The sequence below is a fragment of the Esox lucius genome, chromosome 7, assembly GCF_011004845.1.
Source record: "Esox lucius isolate fEsoLuc1 chromosome 7, fEsoLuc1.pri, whole genome shotgun sequence".
NCBI lineage: Eukaryota > Metazoa > Chordata > Actinopteri > Esociformes > Esocidae > Esox > Esox lucius.
In genome coordinates this window covers 45,614,652-45,634,395 of record NC_047575.1, presented here as the reverse complement: position 1 = coordinate 45,634,395, position 19,744 = coordinate 45,614,652, and the positions used below count along the sequence as shown (strand labels likewise).

General features: G+C 46.8%; 1 protein-coding gene across 14 annotated transcripts in view; it reads left to right on the top strand.

Annotated features, from left to right (window-relative positions):
• Positions 1-19,420, top strand: part of LOC105011268 (transcription factor COE1-A) — a 144,047-nt gene extending 124,627 nt beyond the window's left edge. For 4 of the 14 annotated variants that reach the window (XM_010871173.5, XM_010871171.5, XM_010871170.5 and 1 more), the window contains exons 12-17: positions 8,950-9,015; positions 10,230-10,407; positions 10,590-10,769; positions 14,565-14,759; positions 15,197-15,265; positions 18,326-19,420. In XM_010871173.5, coding sequence (XP_010869475.3) covers positions 8,950-9,015; positions 10,230-10,407; positions 10,590-10,769; positions 14,565-14,759; positions 15,197-15,264 — 687 coding nt within the window. In that variant the 3' untranslated portion in view covers position 15,265; positions 18,326-19,420. Of the gene's footprint in view, positions 1-8,949; positions 9,016-10,229; positions 10,450-10,589; positions 10,770-14,564; positions 14,760-15,196; positions 15,266-18,325 lie in introns of all 14 variants that reach the window. The other 10 variants (XM_010871167.5, XM_010871166.5, XM_010871164.5 and 7 more) reach the window with 4 other exon arrangements.
• Positions 19,421-19,744: the final 324 nt, after the last annotated feature.

Here is a 19,744-nt window from a genome sequence, read left to right as displayed (position 1 = left end):
GTCCACTGGTTTTCTTTGGTATATAAATGACATGGAAGTGTTGGAGAGTATATTACCATCATTTTTAACAATCATATGTGGGTTACATGGTGTATGCTCAGCCATTTCTGTAATGTAAACTAATTATGTAATAACGTAATCTAATAATGTAATGCAATAATTCAATCTAGTGTCTTTGTGCTCTTTCATCGTAGTCTTTTCCCCTGAATATACTGTCTACTTCCACCACCACCACCATAATAACACCACCACCATAATAACACCACCACCATAATAACACCACTACCATAATAACACCACCACCCTGTCTAACACCACCACCATAATAACACCACCACCATAATAACACCTCCACCATAATAACACCACCACCATAATAACACCACCACCCTGTCTAACACCACCACCATAATAACACCACCACCATAATAACACCTCCACCATAATAACACCATCAACATAATAACACCTCCACCATAATAACACCACCACCATAATAACACCACCACCTTAATAAACCCACCACCATAATAACACCTCCACCTTAATAAACCCACCACCATAATAACACCTCCACCATAATAACACCTCCACCATAATAACACCATCACCATAATAACACCTCCACCATAATAACACCTCCACCATAATAACACCATCAACATAATAACACCTCCACCATAATAACACCACCACCATAATAACACCTCCACCTTAATAAACCCACCACCATAATAACACCTCCACCATAATAACATCATCAACATAATAACACCTCCACCATAATAACACCATCAACATAATAACACCTCCACCATAATAACACCACCACCATAATAACACCACCACCATAATAACACCTCCACCACCATAATAACACCTCCACCATAATAACACCACCACCATAATAACACCTCCACCATAATAACACCATCAACATAATAACACCTCCACCATAATAACACCACCACCATAATTACACCACTGTCATGTCTAACACCACCACCATAACACCACCACCATTTGTTTAAAGTGGTGATGTTGGCAGAACCAGTTGGTGCTGTCTGTTGTGCTCTTTAATTCTGCTCTGAAGTACACTGCCACCCCCAGTCATTTACAGTGGTAAATATCTAAATATCCTCTGGGTCCAGAACAAAACAAACCTGTTAGTTGTGTCTGATCTGGGTTCACCGCTTCCTGATTGACTGGATTGTCAACGGTTTAGTTTGCAAGCTGAGGAGAACCTCATTTGACTGCTGCATGTCATTCAGGTGGAGAGTGTGTCATTCAGGTGGAGAGTGTGTCATTCAGGTGGAGAGTGTGTCATTCAGGTGGAGAGTGTGTCATTCAGGTGGAGAGTGTGTCATTCAGGTGGAGAGTGTGTCATTCAGGTGGAGAGTGTGTCATTCAGGTGGAGAGTGTGTCATTTAGGTGGAGAGTGTGTCATTCTGTGAGTAGCATCCAATCTATTCATCCGTACTTCATTTCTTCTGAGTCTCCGAGACTGTGGTCCATCAGCACAGAGCTGAGTGGGTTAAAGTCAGGTCATCAGGTTCTCTGTCACCCTTGTCGCCCTCCACTCTGCTTCCTAAATGTCCTCTAAACAGTTGAGAAAAACAACCCTGTCCCCTGAGAGAAACAGACCTCATGGAGGAAAACATCCAATCTTGTATTAGCCTGAGCAGGTGCTTAACACCCCAGGGATACCAGGCTAAATGTGTCTGTGTGTTTATACATGTGTGAACAGTAGAGGTTACAGCTAGGACGATGAACATCATCCATACCAACCACTAATCAACACTGACCATACCAACCACTAATCAACACTGACCATACCGACCACTAACCAACACTGACCATCCCGACAACTAATCAACACTGACCATACTGACCACTAATCCACACTGACCATACCGACCACTAATCAACACTGACCATACCGACCACTAATCAACACTGACCATCCCGACAACTAACCAACACTGACCATCCCGACAACTAATCAACACTGACCATACTGACCACTAATCCACACTGACCATACCGACCACTAATCAACTTCGACCATCCCAACCACTAATCAACACTGACCATACCAACCACTAATCAACTTCGACCATCCCAACCACTAATAAAACCTGACCATACCGACCACTAATCAACAACGAACATACTGACAGCGCTACTCAACAATGACAATACTGACACCTTTATCATTACTGACCATACTGACCAGTTAACAAAACCGCCTGTTAGGACAAACACCAACACAGTGTACTGTGAGCATTTATTGTAAGCATTCTGCTAAAATGAAATCTCATGTTTGAAGCCAAATAAGTTTGATTGTATGGGTGATTCGGGACCATTCAGAACCCTTGTACAACAACTTAACCAGTACAGAGGTTTAAAGGGTAATTCATGATAATAGCTCATTTTAGTCAGTACCGTAACTGTCAGCAAAGTTAGTGTGTTTGGGGAATAATGCTGATGACAATGTCATAACGTCATTGTTCTACTTATTGTAATCGCTGCGATGTATTGGATATGGCTGTATTTCCCCTATCGCCTGGCTCACATAGAGGTCATGGATGGGAACTCATTAACTACAGGCTTAAGGGATGTGGTAGGGTGTTGCCAGTCCTTCATTCCTCTGTCCAGAACAGCATCTCAAATGTCCTCATTGCATAAACAGTCATATCTTCCTTTCCATATTATCAGCCACAGACGTAACAGTCCAACATGTTGCAATGTATGGACAACAATGTGTGTGTGTGAGTGTGTGTGTGAGTGTATGTGTGTGAGTGTGTTTGAGTGTGAGTGTGTGTGTGTGTGTGTGTGTGTGTGTGAGTGTGAGTGTGTTTGTGTGAGTGGGTGTGTGTGTGTGTGTGTGTGTGTGTGAGTGTGAGTGTGAGTGTGAGTGTGAGTGTGAGTGTGTGTGAGTGTGTGTGTGTGAGTGTGTGTGAGTGTGTGTGTGTGTGTGTGTATGTGAGTGTGTGTGTGTGTGAGTGTGAGTTTATGTGTGTGTGTGAGTGTGAGTGTGTGTGTGTGAGTGTCTGTGTGTGTGAGTGTGTATGTGTGTGTGAGTGTGTGTGTGTGTGTTTCTACTGTTTAAGTGTGCAGGCAGTCACAGGTGATCCATCATTGCTCGGTCAGCTGTCCAGAGCTACCCTCCAGCACGGCAGCCGATCGAAGCCTCTGAACCCCAGACTTTATTATTGCACCGCTAAGAGTAATTGAGTCACAGGAAAGGGGGAAGATATACAAGTGTATATGTGTGCGTGTGTGTTTCTGTGTGTGTGTGTGTGTGATTGTGTGCGTGTGTCTAGGCATGACGAGAAAAAAACAAAATGGCCAAAGAGAAATCATTTCCAGTAATTTCACGTCTTTAGATGTGTAACGCCTTCTGAAGTGTTTGGACATGGGCGGCCAATGGAAGACAACGCACGTAGCTATTTCTTTTCCCCAGCAGCCACTCTGCCTGGCACGACGGTCTCCCCCTCATCTCCTCTGGGCTGATATCACCATCTAGGCTGCTCTTCTCTGCCCTATCGATCTACTCCTTTATTGAGGTAATAACAGCTTGTTGACGACACTCTTTTCAACTGCTGGACTCAATCTGGAAGGGTGGAAGTGGGAACACAGGGTGGAGGTGGGAACGCAGGGTGGAGGTGGGAATGCAGGGAGGAGGTGGGAACACAGGGTGGAGGTGGGAACACAAGGTGGAGGATGGAACGCGGGGTGGAGGTGGGAACGCGGGGTGGAGGTGGGAACGCAGGGTGGAGGTGGGAACACAGGGTGGAGATGGGAACACAGGGTGGAGGTGGGAACGCAGGGTGGAGGTGGGAACGCAGGGTGGAGGTGGGAACGCGGGGTGGAGGTGGGAACGCGGGGTGGAGGTGGGAACGCAGGGTGGAGGTGGGAACACAAGGTGGAGGTGGGAACACAAGGTGGAGGTGGTAACACAGGGTGGAGGTGGGAGCACAGGGTGGAGGTGAGAGCACAGGGTGGAGGTGGGAACACAGGGTGGAGGTGGGAGCACAGGGTGGAGATGGGAACGCAGGGTGGAGGTGGGAACACAGGGTGGAGGTGGGAATGCGGGGTGGAGGTGGGAACGCAGGGTGGAGGTGGGAACACAGGGTGGAGGTGGGAACGCAGGGTGGAGGTGGGAACGCAGGGTGGAGGTGGGCAGGAAAAGAGAACGATGGAAAGAAACGAATGCACATGCCGTTTAGTGAGACCGAGAGAGAAAGAGGAGACGCAGGGAAAGAGATGAGAGAGATAAATAGAGAGAAAGAAAGAGAGAGAGAGAGAGAGAGAGAAGGTGGAAGGTACAGAGAGAAAGAGAGAAAGGCAAGGAGGTGCAGGGTTTGTTCAGGCAACACTACCCAGGGTGTCTGTGTATGTATAACTGTTATTACAGTGTAGTTGGAGAGAGATTTCATCAGGACAACATCATCTCGTTACGGCTAACAGATCAAGGCGTTTTCCAAACTTTTGACTGGTTCTGTGTATGTAAGCAATAAGGCACAAGGAGGTGTGATATATGGTATTTACTGTTATATTGGCAATATTTCACAAACATCCGAAAAGCCGGTTTGCAATGTAAATAGTGATGTGATGTCACAGAAGTGGTATATAGTCTCATATACCACAGCTGTTGGCCAATCAGCAGTCAAGATTCAAACCACACGGTTTATGAAGATGCATGTGTGTGTGCGCGTGTGTGTGTGTGTGCGTATGTAGAAAGAGATAGGGAGTGATTAAAATGATCTGAGTTGATGACACACCAGTACGGGGATCAGACAATGGAGATGATTGGAAAACACAGATAACTGAAATGAACATTGATGATAGTATAGCCTGGTGAGCAGGGTGGTAGTGTGTGTGTGTGTGTGTGTGTGTGGCTGCCTGGCCTGGTCAACAGGACCACATGGGTTAGTAGTGGCAGACAGAGCAGGCCAGACGGAGCAGCGAGCCATGTGACGTGATCAGGATGGAAGAGCAGAAGCTCTTATTGTTCAGTGAACATTGGGTCCGCTACAGAGCCACAGAGCCTCCCGACACACCTCCCCCCTGGGCCTGCCTTCCACGAGGACAATCTGTGGCCCCCAGCAACCGCCGCTTAACATCCACCCAACGTGTGTTAGTTTCACAGCTCCCCCATTTTCAGGAGGCGTGAACAGCTATTTGTTTGCACTCTGCTATTTGTTTGACTGACTTTGACTCTATTCCACGTGCCAAAGAGACCTTGATCACCCCTGCCCGGACCAGCCGTGGCCACTAGCTCGATATAAGCCCGTCTCTCCACTTTCTCCCTGCTCTCTCTCTGTTCCCTCTCTGTTTTTTAATTCTCTCTCTTTGTCCCTTCTTTTGGTCCCTTTTTCTTTCTCACTCTCGCTCCGTCGTTCTCTCCCAAGGGCTTTTCAAGGTGGGCTGAAAACGGCCTGCCGGTCGATGCCACGGCGGTCATGCACATGCTGTAGATTGCGGAGAAGCTCGCGGAAGTCCATTCCTTTTTTATGGCATTCCATTTGTCCTGGGTCATGAGGGGAAGTGGCTTGACGGCTGATGACAGCAGATCAAGACGGACTGGATTGGGGTCCCGGGGTGGTCTCGCAGTCCTGGGGAGCAACGCCAGTCCTAGTCTGGGTTAGGACGTGTGACGTGCTGACATGACATACTACTTTAGAGTCATAAAGTGGAGATAAGCTGTCGGACACTGTTTTTAACAGTACATTTCTACTGTGGCCAGTGAGTCACTCAGAGGTGACATCATCCTGGGAAGTCTCACCAAGCGCTGTCTTAATTGGCCACACGCGATGATGTCATTTGTGAATGCTGTGGTGTTTGAGGGCACACAGCGCTGAGGGTGTTTACTGTGATCCTCTTCGCTGCTTCGTCAGTGGAAGACGGCATGTGGGTGACACAGGAAGACCCACAGAGACCAATGGCATGGTACCTCCTGGGCATTTGTGTTTCCAGTGTGAGACCATGTTGATTAAGCGTTCTTCTGATAGGATTTGAATCAAATGTGTAGCTGATTATTTGACAGACGCACACTTATTCTGTTATTTCATCCTCGTACATTTCATCACCTGGTGTCTAAGTCAATGGACGGAGTGCACTGTTAGCCTGCGCTCCAGATAGAGGAGGAGAGGAGGAAACCCTATATCCAGCATTTGTAATGAAATCCCAGCTGCCTGCCGCATTAGATGGGGGAGTCTGGTGGGGGGGGGGGGGGGGGGCAGGAACTGACCAGCGAAAGGATGACATCATCATTTTGGTCTCCGCGTGCAAGATGAATGACTGTGACCCTGCGTGTATTCCGGCTCTAATAGAACATTATGAGCTGATAAAATTGCAAATGAACAAGCTCAGGGATAAATGTGTCATGTATTTGCTGGCCCTGCTTGCCGTGTGAACGTGTGAACGTGTTCTCTGCGTGGTGCCTTTACATCTAGATCTGACCCGGGTGGGGTTTTTTCCACCATTTCCTCTCCGTAATGTATGGTGATCACATTAGGAGCTGTCATAATTTACCCAGTAAAAGCCTGTCGGGATGGAGAGAAGCCACTTCCTCCGGAGAGACAGAGGACTGCGCGGTTGTCTCAGGGAGGGGTCTAATGCAGACGACCTGGTCAGACGGGACGGCGATCTAACACACACACACACACACACACACACACTGGGGAACAGATTAGACAGAGGGGGCAAAATGTCGTTCTCCTGGCCCTGAGTGATGTGAAGTGTGTTTTCCGGGCGGGGCTTGTATGGCAGCAGGACAGAAGGAGTCCGCGTTTGGTTAATGTAGCCGCTGAACGGCGCGGGATCGGGTTGCTTTCCTGTTTATCGCCGGCTGCCGGGCTTTACCGTAACCACTGGAGAAATGGGCTCTGGTTACACTCTCCAGGTCAATGGAGCGCGCTGATGTCACAGAGAGTCCTATCTCCCACAGCCACCTCTGTTATCCTCTCTGCCAATTACCGTGGAGACCAGATGAGACGGGGAGTGTACAGGCAGAGGCGGGCGTGCTGGAGGATATAGAGATGTCGGCCATTAGCTGTGGGGAATGGCTCCGCTGAGAGGTTCGCTGTGTTGTAAGATGTGTGTGTGTCTACGCCCGAGTCTTCTGTGATTTAGCGCCGACTGTTGTGTTTTCACGCTAATGTGTGTGATCTGAGTTTCCCCTCGTTCCTCAGATGGAAGTCTTCCCCCTGTCACGAGTGTCCTTGGCTCTTGGGGGTCGGGGGCCCTGGGGCCACGCTGAGAGAAAATGAGGAGGCAGTCTCCTCCATCTCCATGTGCTCTGTGTAGCCAGTGTCTACTCGTCCAGGGCCCTCATCCCTCCATCTCCCCGGGGCTGTGGGAGGCTGGGAGATGGGAGCGGTGTTGGGTGGCCCTCCCCCCCGGCCCATAGCGCCAGTAATGAGAGGTTAACACAGTGGCAGCGCTGCCATAATTGAGTGAATTTAGCACCTTGGACAGCGCACTAAAACTCCTTATTGCTTTCCTGACCTCCTCGTCATGTTCTGTCGCCGTGGTCCACGGCTTTCAGCTTCTGATTGAGAGGCAATATGTTCTGGGGCCCCACACACACTCACCTACCCACGCACAGCGCTGCACATACCCACACGCGTCGACACACACAAACACCGCGGGGCGCGTTCCCAGCTGAGGTTAGTGCCGGTGACAGTGCTGCAATCTGCTGCTTGTCGCTCGGCGGCCTCACGCTGGGGGCCAAACACAATAACTCTTAAAAAGGGCCCTTTGGACCCAGGTGTCTGCTTCGGCAGACGGACAGGCAGACCAGGGGAAGGAGGATAAACAATGATGTGAAGAGGAGCAGATCTCTGTCATTGGGGCACATTGAAAAACAGGCAATGGGCTGGGGGGCGGGCGGTTTTATGTGGGACCCGTATGTATTGTGTTCAGTGAGGCCCTAACCGATGGGGCATTTGTCCAATATAAGACGGTTTTAAGCCAATGAGCATTCAGGGTTTTAACCTCCTGGTTTGTAATGTCTTGTTGAGAACTTGTATATTTCTCAGTTTCAGTGAATAACGGGCCGAGGATGCTGGGTATATTATTGCATGTTGGACTTCACCGTGGAGGTGGAGGTCAGCAGCTCAGTGTGTATGAAAAGATCAGGACCTAATAGTCTCAGGGAAAGTTGCCTATAGTTAACAGCTTTATGTGTTTACCAAACCCGGACCTGGCAACTGAAAGTACATTAAACATGTTAAATAGGTCTCCTTGAACAAATCTTTTTAATGCACGGCAATAAAAGACCCAAAAACACGCACCATGCTTTAAAAAAAAACCCACTGAAAATCAACTTATTTAAGAAAACAAGTCTAAAATGACAGAGGAATGAATGCAATTATTGCTGTGGCTGTCCCTTGGGGGCCCCTGAGATTGGAGAGAAGACTGAAGGTCCCTCTGCTGCCATAAACTGCTGGGTGGGTTTGAGCAGAGGGAGGCTGGTGCTTATGGGATCGGCTTGCGTACAGCAGTGCAACACGCCGTGGATTTGGGACTATCCAACAATGATTCATTTAAATAATTGTGTCTCACTGACGCGAATCCCTTTGATCTTAGCACCCTGTCAAGTTGCTTGATTGCCACGGAAACACGCTCCGAGGAAGAAGTTGTCCTTGCTGAATTTTTTTCCCAACACAGATGAATAGTCCATGGAGAAGTGCTATGACCTTTACACACACATTGCATTGTATCTCTCTGATGGAGAGCAGATGTAGTGGGCGCATAGTTCTGGTCCTGGAAAATACCCAGGTTCATGCTGGACAGTGAAAAGGCCAGAACTGGGGTTAAAGCTGCTGCTTTTACTGTAGGTATTTCAATATTGTGCTACACCTTCTCACCTGTTTTCTCCCTCCCTCCCTCCCCCCATACTCTCCCTCTCTCTCTCTCCCTCCCTCCATGTTTCTAAAGGAGGTGATTCTGAAGAGGGCAGCCGACCTGGTCGAGGCTCTGTATGGGATGCCACACAACAACCAGGTGAGAATCAGACAGATAGACAGGCACACACACAACAACCAGGTGAGAATCAGACAGATAGACAGGCACAAACACAACAACCAGGTGAGAATCAGACAGATAGACAGGCACAAACACAACAACCAGGTGAGAATCAGACAGATAGACAGGCACACACACAACAACCAGGTGAGAATCAGACAGATAGACAGGCACACACACAACAACCAGGTGAGAATCAGCAGATAGTCAGACACACAACAACCAGGTGAGAATCAGACAGATAGACACACAACAACCAGGTGAGAATCAGCAGATAGTCAGACACACAACAACCAGGTGAGAATCAGACAGATAGACACACAACAACCAGGTGAGAATCAGATTTGCAGACAAACAGATAGGCAGGCAGGCAGACAGGCAGACAGGCAGACAGGCAGACAGGCAGACAGACAGGTAGACAGACAGACAGGCAGAAAGACAGACAGGCCGACAGGCAGACAGGTAGGCAGACAGACTGGCAGGCAGAAAGACAGACAGGTAGAGAGACAGGCAGACAGACTGGCAGGCAGGTAAACAGACAGGCAGGCAGGTAGATAGACAGGCAGACAGACTGGCAAGCAGAAAGACTGACAGGCAGACAGGTAGACAGACAGACATGCTGAGAGACAGGCAGGCAGACATAATCTCTCTCTCCAGCGTGTTACTTTGTGTCCTCTTCTCATCCAGCCACCTCCTGTCCGTGTTCACACTAGTTATACAATATTATTAATTCATCTCCGGTTGTTAATAGTGTGTCTGATCAAATATTCATCAAATACTTACAAGACATGTTCACATTAATTATTACCACTATTACTAATATATTGCCACTTTGTGAAAGTAGTGATTTCACGTTAAACCCACAGGATGTGATTTGTAACCTTGCTCAGTCTAGACAAGGGGAGGAGAAGTGGTCAGACGGACTTGTTAACTGATGTCCCCAGGTACAGCACCGTTAATGTGGAACAGAGGTGAACACTGTGTGAACTGTGAACGCAGCGTGAACCGGTGGCGTTAATGTTAGCAACCCGTGAGCTGTCACCCATGTTGTTCACGCGAACACTCCCTTTGCTAACGCGGCTGTCGGCCATCAGTGCGTGTGAGCGACTCTATTTCCAGGGTGTGCCGTGTGTGAAGGTCCCTCTGTCAGTGCGTGGTGGAACGCTGGTTCTTAATGTGTTCTCCTGTGGCAGGAGATTATTCTGAAGCGGGCGGCGGACATAGCAGAGGCCCTTTACAACGTACCTAGGAACCACAACCAGCTCAGCGGGCTGGGGAACAGCTCCGTCCACGCAGGCATGATGGGGGTCAACTCCTTCCCTGGCCAGCTGGCCGTCAACGTGTCCGAGTCCTCCCAGGGAGCCAATCAGGGTGAGGGTCGATACGGGTGTGGCGCTATCGTCATAGAAACCGGTAACTGAATAGAAACGTGGTCATTGTGTTTTTTTTGTTGGACGTGATGTTATCTGTGCAGTGTCATTTTTTTGTCTTCTGGAATTTAACAAGGTTACTAATGTCTTTGTTGTGTTTCTCTGTCTCCGGTGTGTGTGTAGGTTTCAGTCGGAACACGAGCAGTGTTTCCCCTCATGGCTACGTGCCCAGCTCCACCCCCCAGCAGAGTAACTACAGCTCCGTTACCACCAGCATGAACGGCTACGGGAACACTGGGATGTCCAACCTGGGCGGGTCCCCCGGCTTTCTCAACGGCAGCGCCGCCAACTCCCCCTACGCCAGTGAGTCCCCCTTCGCTGTTCCGCCCACCTGCGCCTGGGTCACATCCATCCAGTCAGCCAACCCCCAAAAACAGGGCAGCCCTCTCACTCCACCCAAACAACACCCCATTCACCATGCTCACTCATCTCATCAGTCATTATTTATTGAACAGTTCCCCCTCTGCCATGTGTCAAACCTCTGCTCCAAATGAAACAACTGGAATAACAGTATGGGTCTATCTGAAGAGGGGACTCTGGTATAACAGTATGGGTCTATCTGAAGAGGGGACTCTGGTATAACAGTATGGGTCTATCTGAAGAGGGGACTCTGGTATAACAGTATGGGTCTATCTGAAGAGGGGACTCTGGTATAACAGTATGGGTCTATCTGAAGAGGGGACTCTGGTATAACAGTATGGGTCTATCTTAAGAGGGGACTCTGGTATAACAGTATGGGTCTATCTGAAGAGGGGACTCTGGTATAACAGTATGGGTCTATCTGAAGAGGGGACTCTGGTATAACAGTATGGGTCTATCTGAAGAGGGGACTCTGGTATAACAGTATGGGTCTATCTGAAGAGGGGACTCTGGTATAACAGTATGGGTCTATCTGAAGAGGGGACTCTGGTATAACAGTATGGGTCTATCTGAAGAGGGGACTCTGGTATAACAGTATGGGTCTATCTGAAGAGGGGACTCTGGTATAACATTCCTCAGCGGTTTTGCATACCCTCACCATCTACATGTGCTGGTCATAAAATTTGAATATCATCAAAAAGTTTATTTATTTCAGTAATTCCATTCAAAAAGTGAAACTTGCATATTAACTGAAAAGTATGAACATGAAAAGTATGAGCATGTACAGCACTCAATACTTAGTTGGGGCTCCTTTTGCCTGAATTACTGCAGCAATGCGGCGTGGCATGGAGTCAATCAGTCTGTGGCACTGCTCAGGTGTTATGAGAGCCCAGGTTGCTCTGATAGTGGCCTTCAGCTCTTCTGCATTGTTGGGTCTGGCGCATCTTCCTCTTCACAATACCCCATAGATTTTCTATAGGGTTAATGTCAGGCGAGTTTGTCAATTAAGAACAGGGATACCATGGTCCTTAAACCAGGTACTGGTAGCTTTGGCACTGTGTGCAGGTGCAGAGTCCTGTTGGAAAATGAAATCTGCATCTCCATAAAGTTGATCAGCAACAGGAAGCATGAAGTGCTCTAAAACATCCTGGTAGACGGCTGCGTTGACCTTGGACCTCAGAAAACACAGCAGATGACATGGCAACCCAAACCATCACTGACTGTGTAAACTTTATACTGGACTTCAAGCAACATGGATTCTGTGCCTCTCCTCTCTTCCTCCAGACTCAGCGTCAGAAGCAAGACGCTTCTGACGCTGTGTCTTGTTCAAGAGTGGCTTGACACAAGGAATGCGACAGCTGAAACCCATGTCTTGCATACGTCTGTGCGTGGTGGTTCTTGAAGCACTGACTCCAGCTGCAGTCCACTCTTTGTGAATCTCCCCCACATTTTTGAATGGGTTTTGTTTCACAATCCTCTCCAGGGTGCGGTTATCCCTATTGCTTGTACACTTTTTTCTACCACATCTTTTCCTTCCCTTCGCCTCTCTATTAATGTGCTTGGACACAGAGCTCTGTGAACAGCCAGCCTCTTTAGCAATGACCTTTTGTGTCTTGCCCTCCTTGTGCAAGGTGTCAATGGTCGTCTTTTGGACAGCTGTCTAGTCAGCAGTCTTCCCCATGATTGTGTTGCCTACAGAACTAGACTGAGAGACCATTTAAAGGCCTTTGCAGGTGTTTTGGGGTAATTAGCTGATTAGTGTGGCACCAGGTGTCTTCAATATTGAACCTTTTCACAATATTCACATTTTCTGAGATACTGAATTTGGGGTTTTCATTAGTTGTCAGTTATAATCATCAAAATTAAAAGAAATAAACACTTGAAATATATCACTCTGTGTGGAATGAATGTATCCATTATACAAGTTTCACTTTTTGAATGGAATTAATGAAATAAATCAACTTTTTGATGATATTCAAATGTTTTGACCAGCACCTGTTCACACGTTACACACTGTCTCCACACACACACACACACATTTACCTACAGGCATACACACTTTGGGTCCAGGCTGATCTACAGTAACTTGATTAGTGAATGTTGGTCACTTTGTATATCCTATTTGTTCGATTCTTCAGTTTTTTTTTATTTAATTTCAACTCTTAATAGTTGTCCAGACTTCGCATTTCTTTGTTTAACCGACTGCTTTGCTTAGGAGCCGATAAGCATTTTGCTCCGACGCTACAACGTCTGCTTATAATATGCATGCAGCGAAACAAACCTTGAACGAGGGCTTTGGCCTGCCTGGATATGGAGTTGACCCCAATGTTGTCCGAAACTGCTGAAAGGAATGGCTCTGCCTGAATAGCTGGATAGTATGGATACTGGTCTGCGGTGGTCTGTCTGAGGGTCTGAACCGGAAAACTGCAAAGAGTTGGTCTTTGAGGAGTGATGAGAGGAGTCTTCTCTCCCGATTTGTTTGTTGGTGAGGCAGCGGCGTTTGTGACAGCGATCCTTTCAGATCTCCGACTGTTCCCCTGTGGGTTTTCAGCCTGGCACCGTCCCAGCTCTTGCCTTGAACATCCCTATGAAACCACTTCCCTCCTGTCACCGTCTTACGTCTGACAGAAATACGTTGCGATGTTGATGTTGTTGTTATTCATTTTCTTCTGCTAATTCCTAATTGACTACCTTTTTCCAATTAGGCCAGTGATGGACAGAGACGGGCAGAAAGAGAGATTGTTGGTTTTGGTCTAGTGATGATGATGGGAAAATTAGATGCTGCCAGTTGGAAAGGCTTGTGTTTGAGAATCGTTTGGCATGGATCTGAGAACAGACACACACACATACACATTGAATCCACACACACCAAGCTTATGAACCATGTGAGACTTGGGGCTCTCTCTCTGGTTAGCAGGGGAAACCCGGCTGAGAGGCTGGTCTTAAGGTGGACGACTGCGGCGTTTTCTCTGTTACAAGTGTAAAGCCTTCCCTTGGATTGGCCTGAAATTAGATTTAGAGGCTGTGGTATTGCCTGTTCGTAATGGTTGACTGGCGCTATCACGGATCCTTCCTAGCTTGGCCATGGAATTAAAGACTGTTAATTAAATCAATAAACTAATTGGAGAGGTAACAATTCAATTTCACCACTTTGGTCCGTAGGATGTTAACAAGTATTTTAAAAGGCTGGCCGACTCCATTAGACACATCCAATCAATCCGTGAGCCGGGACTCTGTGGTTCCAATTTTCATTAATTGATTAGTTAGGACTTGATAAATGGATTGTGTCATTGTTACGTGGCTGTGCTTGGATGGAGCTATAACCCTATTTAAATGGTGCAATAACCAGAATACCTTGTAATAGAGTGTAAACAGTAAAAATGACATTAAAGAGCAGTGAATGTGGAATTCAAATGGTTGTCTAAGTGTGCTGGCTTTGAATTATTAACTGCCTAGGAGACCGCTGCCAGTTGGATTGGGTTGAATACTTGATCGATAACCATTCATCTGTTAGAATGAACTTGAATTTAATTTCCTCTCGTTTTCAGTTGTTTTTCTGTGGTTTTCTCTGATACATTCTTAATCCTACATGGAGAAATTAACCTCTCCCTCCCATCCTCTCTCACTCCCTCTGTCTCCCTCCCCCTGTCCACCCATCCCTCCGTCCATCTCCCTCCATTCATCACTCCCTCCCATTCTCTTTCCTTCTCTCCGTTCATTCCTCCATGTCTCCTCCAGTTGTTCCCTCCAGTCCCACCATGGCCTCCTCCACCAGCCTTCCCTCTAACTGTAGCAGTTCCTCCGGGATCTTCTCCTTCTCCCCTGCCAACATGGTGTCGGCCGTCAAGCAGAAGAGCGCGTTTGCTCCCGTGGTGCGACCCCAGACCTCGCCCCCACCCACGTGCACCGGCACCAACTCCAACGGTCTCCAAGGTGAGCCCCCAGTTAGTCGAGAAACAGTCACGCTCTTTGACCCCTCTCATCCCTTATTACCCCACCCCCCCAGCCAACCCGTCATCCCTGATAATCCCATCATCCCTAAACCCTCCCAAAGAACCCATCATCTCCTGATACCCCCATCATCCCTAACCCCCCCCCCCACCAACCAACCTGTCATCATTAATACCCAATAGATCAATATACCCAATATATAATCCATAATATCCCTCCCTGTCATCCCCAGTCCTCCCGTCCAGCCTTACAATAACTCGTTGTTTTTTTCTTTTTCTCCTCCTCTCCTCTTTTACTCCTCCTCTCCTTTGCTATTCCCATTAACTTCCGCTCCCTTCTTTTCTTCTCTCTCCCCCTCTCCCCCCCCTCTCTCTCTCTCCCTCTCTCTCTCTCTCTCTCTCTTTCTTTATCTCTCTCAGATCAGTCTTTTGTGGACTCTAGCAAGTACTCTACAGCCAGCTCTCTGCAGGGCCTGGCCTTTTCCTGAAGTATGTTATTCTCTATGGCATGCAACCACCCGCCTCTCTATTCCCCCATCCCACTAACCATCCCCCCCTCCATGCATTCCTTTTTCCACTTCTCCGTCCATCCATCAGTCACATCCGAACATCAAACACCCTCGTGTTGCAGCCGTAAGCTCTGCACTGACAGATTAGAGGATGTGAGACCAGAGAATATGTCCCATGTTGCTTTGTGTTTTGTTTATTCAGCTAACAGGGCATATGGCTGTGTAGGCACATCACTCCTAAGTTTCTCCGTTTTGATTTGCTCTTTAACGCGGCGGTCGTCCCCAGCTTTCAGGGAAGAAGGGCCCGGGGAGAGGGCAGGGGGGACTGTGCTCCCTGGACGGGATGTGCCGTGGCCTCCCTAACAAAGTCAGTAGGAGACGTACTCCAGGTTTGGCCATGTGGCGTTCTCAGGACTTGCATCAGCACTTTTTAGTATAGCTTAGACTAGTGTAGTATAGTCCTCTGTACTGTTTGTGAGACAGACTGTTGTCTCTGATCAAACCCTCGCTGGGAGATGCTCGGCACTGGCAGGCCATGTTGACAGTCAGTGCTGTCACTGTTTACGTTGACACACACACCAGCCGACAGACAGCGTGTGTGTGTGTGTGTCTCGATGCCAGATCAAAGCTAGCGTTGAGGCACCGCCACTGTCATACGTGGCGTTCCGTCAGCGAGACAGTACCCATGATCCTTTTCTCCCCGGAGCTTGTCTCGCGACAACACTACAGACGCAGACAACAAAATACCACATGCTGCCGTGGTTTCTGTGCAGGCGGCCGTGTTGTCGGCGGGCTTGGCTGAGAGGTTTCAGTGCCTTACATTTAAATCACATTCTGATTGGCTGAGAGGCTTCAGCGCCTTACATGTAAATCACATTGTGATTGGCTGAGAGGCTTCAGCGCCTTACATGTAAATCACATTGTTCTAAAGTTAGTGCGCCAACTGGTTTCATTCAAATATCGTTTGGCTAGCCACACAAACGTTTGAAATGCTTTTGATTTTAGTTCATGCTTTTTATCGATGAGCATACAGACTTGGTAAGCCCGATGAGCATTCAGTGTGCTTACCAATGCCTGTGTGTCTGTCTGTGTGTGTGTGAGTGTGTGTGTATGTGCGCCCAACTCTTTCCATCTTGATTCCATCAGCAGTAGTTTGAGAGCCCAATGCCTGCAGAAAAACATCCAGCATCCTCTTTTGGGTTTGTCAGCAGTTGCAGAACTGTAACGTCAAGTGAAATCTGCAGCCATAAGCATTTTTTCCCGCACTTCTAAGGAGCATTCATACCTCGCAGGACCTCCTCTGGCCTGTCCAGGATGTGTTAAGTGATGCACCACTCCCGTCAGACCACAGCCAACCTCTTCCCATGTAGCGGAGGACAGTTCACAGCCATGGGAATGATTTAAGATGAACTTCCTGGTTTGTTCTGGTCAACTTTGAACTACATAGATTAATTTGCTACAGTAGATCTACAAGCCTTTCAACCTCTCCAGGCCAGTGCTGTGTAGTGCTGTGTAGTGCTGTGTAGGGTCGCATAGTGTAATGTTGTGCTGTGTAGTGTCGCATAGTGTAATGTAGTGTTGTGTAGTAAAGGGTAACGTAGTGTTGTGTAGTATAGTGTAATGTAGTTTTGTGTAGTATAGGGTAACGTAGTGTTGTGTACTTTAGTGTAATGTAGTGTTGTGTAGTATAGGGTAACGTAGTGTTGTGTAGTATAGTGTAATGTAGTGTTGTGTAGTATAGTGTAATGTATTGTTGTGTATTATAGTATAGTGTAATGTAGTGTTGTGTAGTATGGGGTAACGTAGTGTTGTGTAGTATAGTGTAATGTAGTGTTGTGTAGTATAGTGTAATGTAGTGTTGTGTAGTATAGGGTAACGTAGTGTTGTGTAGTATAGTGTAATGTAGTGTTGTGTAGTATAGGGTAACGTAGTGTTGTGTAGTATAGGGTAACGTAGTGTTGTGTAGTATAGTGTAATGTATTGTTGTGTATTATAGTATAGTGTAATGTAGTGTTGTGTAGTATGGGGTAACGTAGTGTTGTGTAGTATAGTGTAATGTAGTGTTGTGTAGTATAGTGTAATGTAGTGTTGTGTAGTATAGGGTAACATAGTGTTGTGTAGTATAGTGTAATGTAGTGTTGTTTAGTATAGGGTAACTTAGTGTTGTGTAGTTTAGTCTAATGTAGTGTTGTGTAGTATAGTGTAATGTAGTGTTGTGTAGTATAGTGTAATGTAGTGTTGTGTAGTATAGGGTAACGTAGTGTTGTGTAGTTTAGTGTAATGTAGTGTTGTGTAGTATAGTGTAATGTAGTGTTGTGTAGTATAGGGTAACATAGTGTTGTGTAGTTTAGTGTAATGTAGTGTTGTGTAGTATAGTGTAATTTAGTGTTGTGTAGTATAGGGTAATTTAGTGTTGTGTAGTTTAGTGTAATGTAGTGTTGTGTAGTATAGTGTAATGTAGTGTTGTGTAGTATAGGGTAATGTAGTGTTGTGTAGTATAGTGTAATGTAGTGTTGTGTAGTATAGTGTAATGTAGTGTTGTGTAGTATAGGGTATCGTAGTGTTGTGTTGTACAGTGTAATGTTGTGACTGGTGTGTATTCATTGTTCTGTTGTATAGTCACCCACGGTATATTTGGTTCATCCATTAGAAATAACTGTTCCTCTTTTTGTCATGAAGCCCCATGCAACTGTTTGAAGCGAGCCGAGTTGATGCAATATGTCACAAACACACAGCGCTGAACCTCAGTGTATGAAAACAATTAAGGTGCGGTTTCTGACAACACCAATCAAGTGTTTCAAGTGTCCTGTTTGTGCCAATTTGGCAGGGCTGTGGAAAACATATAGGATTTATTCCCCGTTTGAAATCCCATTTGAGTTACGGTCTCGCAGGCCAACGTTTGTCATGCAGATGTGAGAACAGATTGTTGTCTTCAGGAGGGAATTATTATGTGAGAGATTCTGTGTACTGGACACATTTTCATGGATTAACTGATTCTACTGTTCTCTCTTTTTCCCAATGTCCACTCCCCACCCCACAGTGATTCCTGGAATGATTGTTCCTCCCATGTAAGCGGTGTGTGTGTGTGTTTTCGGGGGAAGGACACACGCCCGGTTGGATCTCAGCGTGTACATAAGGCTCCGGTTTGAGGCTGGATCATCAGTCCTGCATTGAAGGGACGGAACCCGTTACTCAGGCCCTTTTTAAAAGGAATCACATTTGAACAAAAAAAGGAAGAAAAAAGAGAGAAAAAAACTGAGCATTTGCAACAACTTCTTTGGAATTTCTACACCGTGTTGACACTTTTTATGAGTGGAGGCGCCTTTCAGATTACCCAGAATGCCCGGTGCCCGTCCAACAAACATGAGTTTTTAATTTATTTTGAAGAGGATTGACTTTTCCTTTAAATTAGTACATTGTTTGTGTTTTACCTTTGTGCAAAAATATGTATTTCTCATATTCAAATTGTATTATACATAAGTGACACTATTAGAGGGATTCTTTTTATTTATGAATCTAAAAAAAATGATTTTCTTTGTGAAGGATAAAAAAAACATGTTGAAATTGAATTGCATAGAACCTCTATTTGAATTCAATTTATACCGTTGTACTCATGAATCAAGACAAGCCAAAACCAGACATTTCAACATTTCTTTTGTACAACAGTATGCTGGATAGAGACAACCCCCACATGACCTGACTAACCTTAAGGCACAGAAAGACGCACGCTAACTTCGCATCGTTGCAGAAACCCTACGCTTTTGAGTTATTTTGGCCACTGCAAACAGACCCTGCACACATTTCCCTCCTTCCCATGCCAAGCCGAGACTGCCATCCCCACGACTAGTGCTTTCACTCATCTGCACAGAAAGCGAGTGATTTATACATGATGACACATAACCAGCCATTCACCCCAGGTTGGCTGTGAGCGCAGTCTGGTCATGTCCAGGCTTCTAGGTGGTGGGTATAGATAGAGAGTCTGGATGCCAACAGCACCATTACTGTATGGATCACTGTGTGTAGAGCTGCTGACCAAGTCCCTTAACTGTACACCAGGGCCCCTGTGTCTCTCTCTCTCTGTCTGTTTCTGTCGCTGTCTCTCTCTCTCTCTCTGTCTCTCTCTCTTTCTCTCTCTCTGTCTGTTTCTGTCGCTGTCTCTCTCTCTTTCTCTCTCTCTGTCTGTTTCTGTCTCTGTCTCTCTCTCTCTCTGTCTCTCTCTTTCTGTCTCTTTCTGTTTCTGTCTCTCTCTCTCTCTCTCTCTGTCTCTCTCTTTCTGTCTCTTTCTGTTTCTGTCTCTCTCTCTCTCTCTGTCTCTCTCTTTCTGTCTCTTTCTGTCTCCGTCTCTCTCTCTCTCTCTCTTTGTCTCTGTCTCTCTCTCTGTCTCTCATGCCCTCCACCGTGAGATCTCAAAGGAGAAAGGAAACCGTATGTTTTTAAAGGTCACAGCCATTTCACTTTT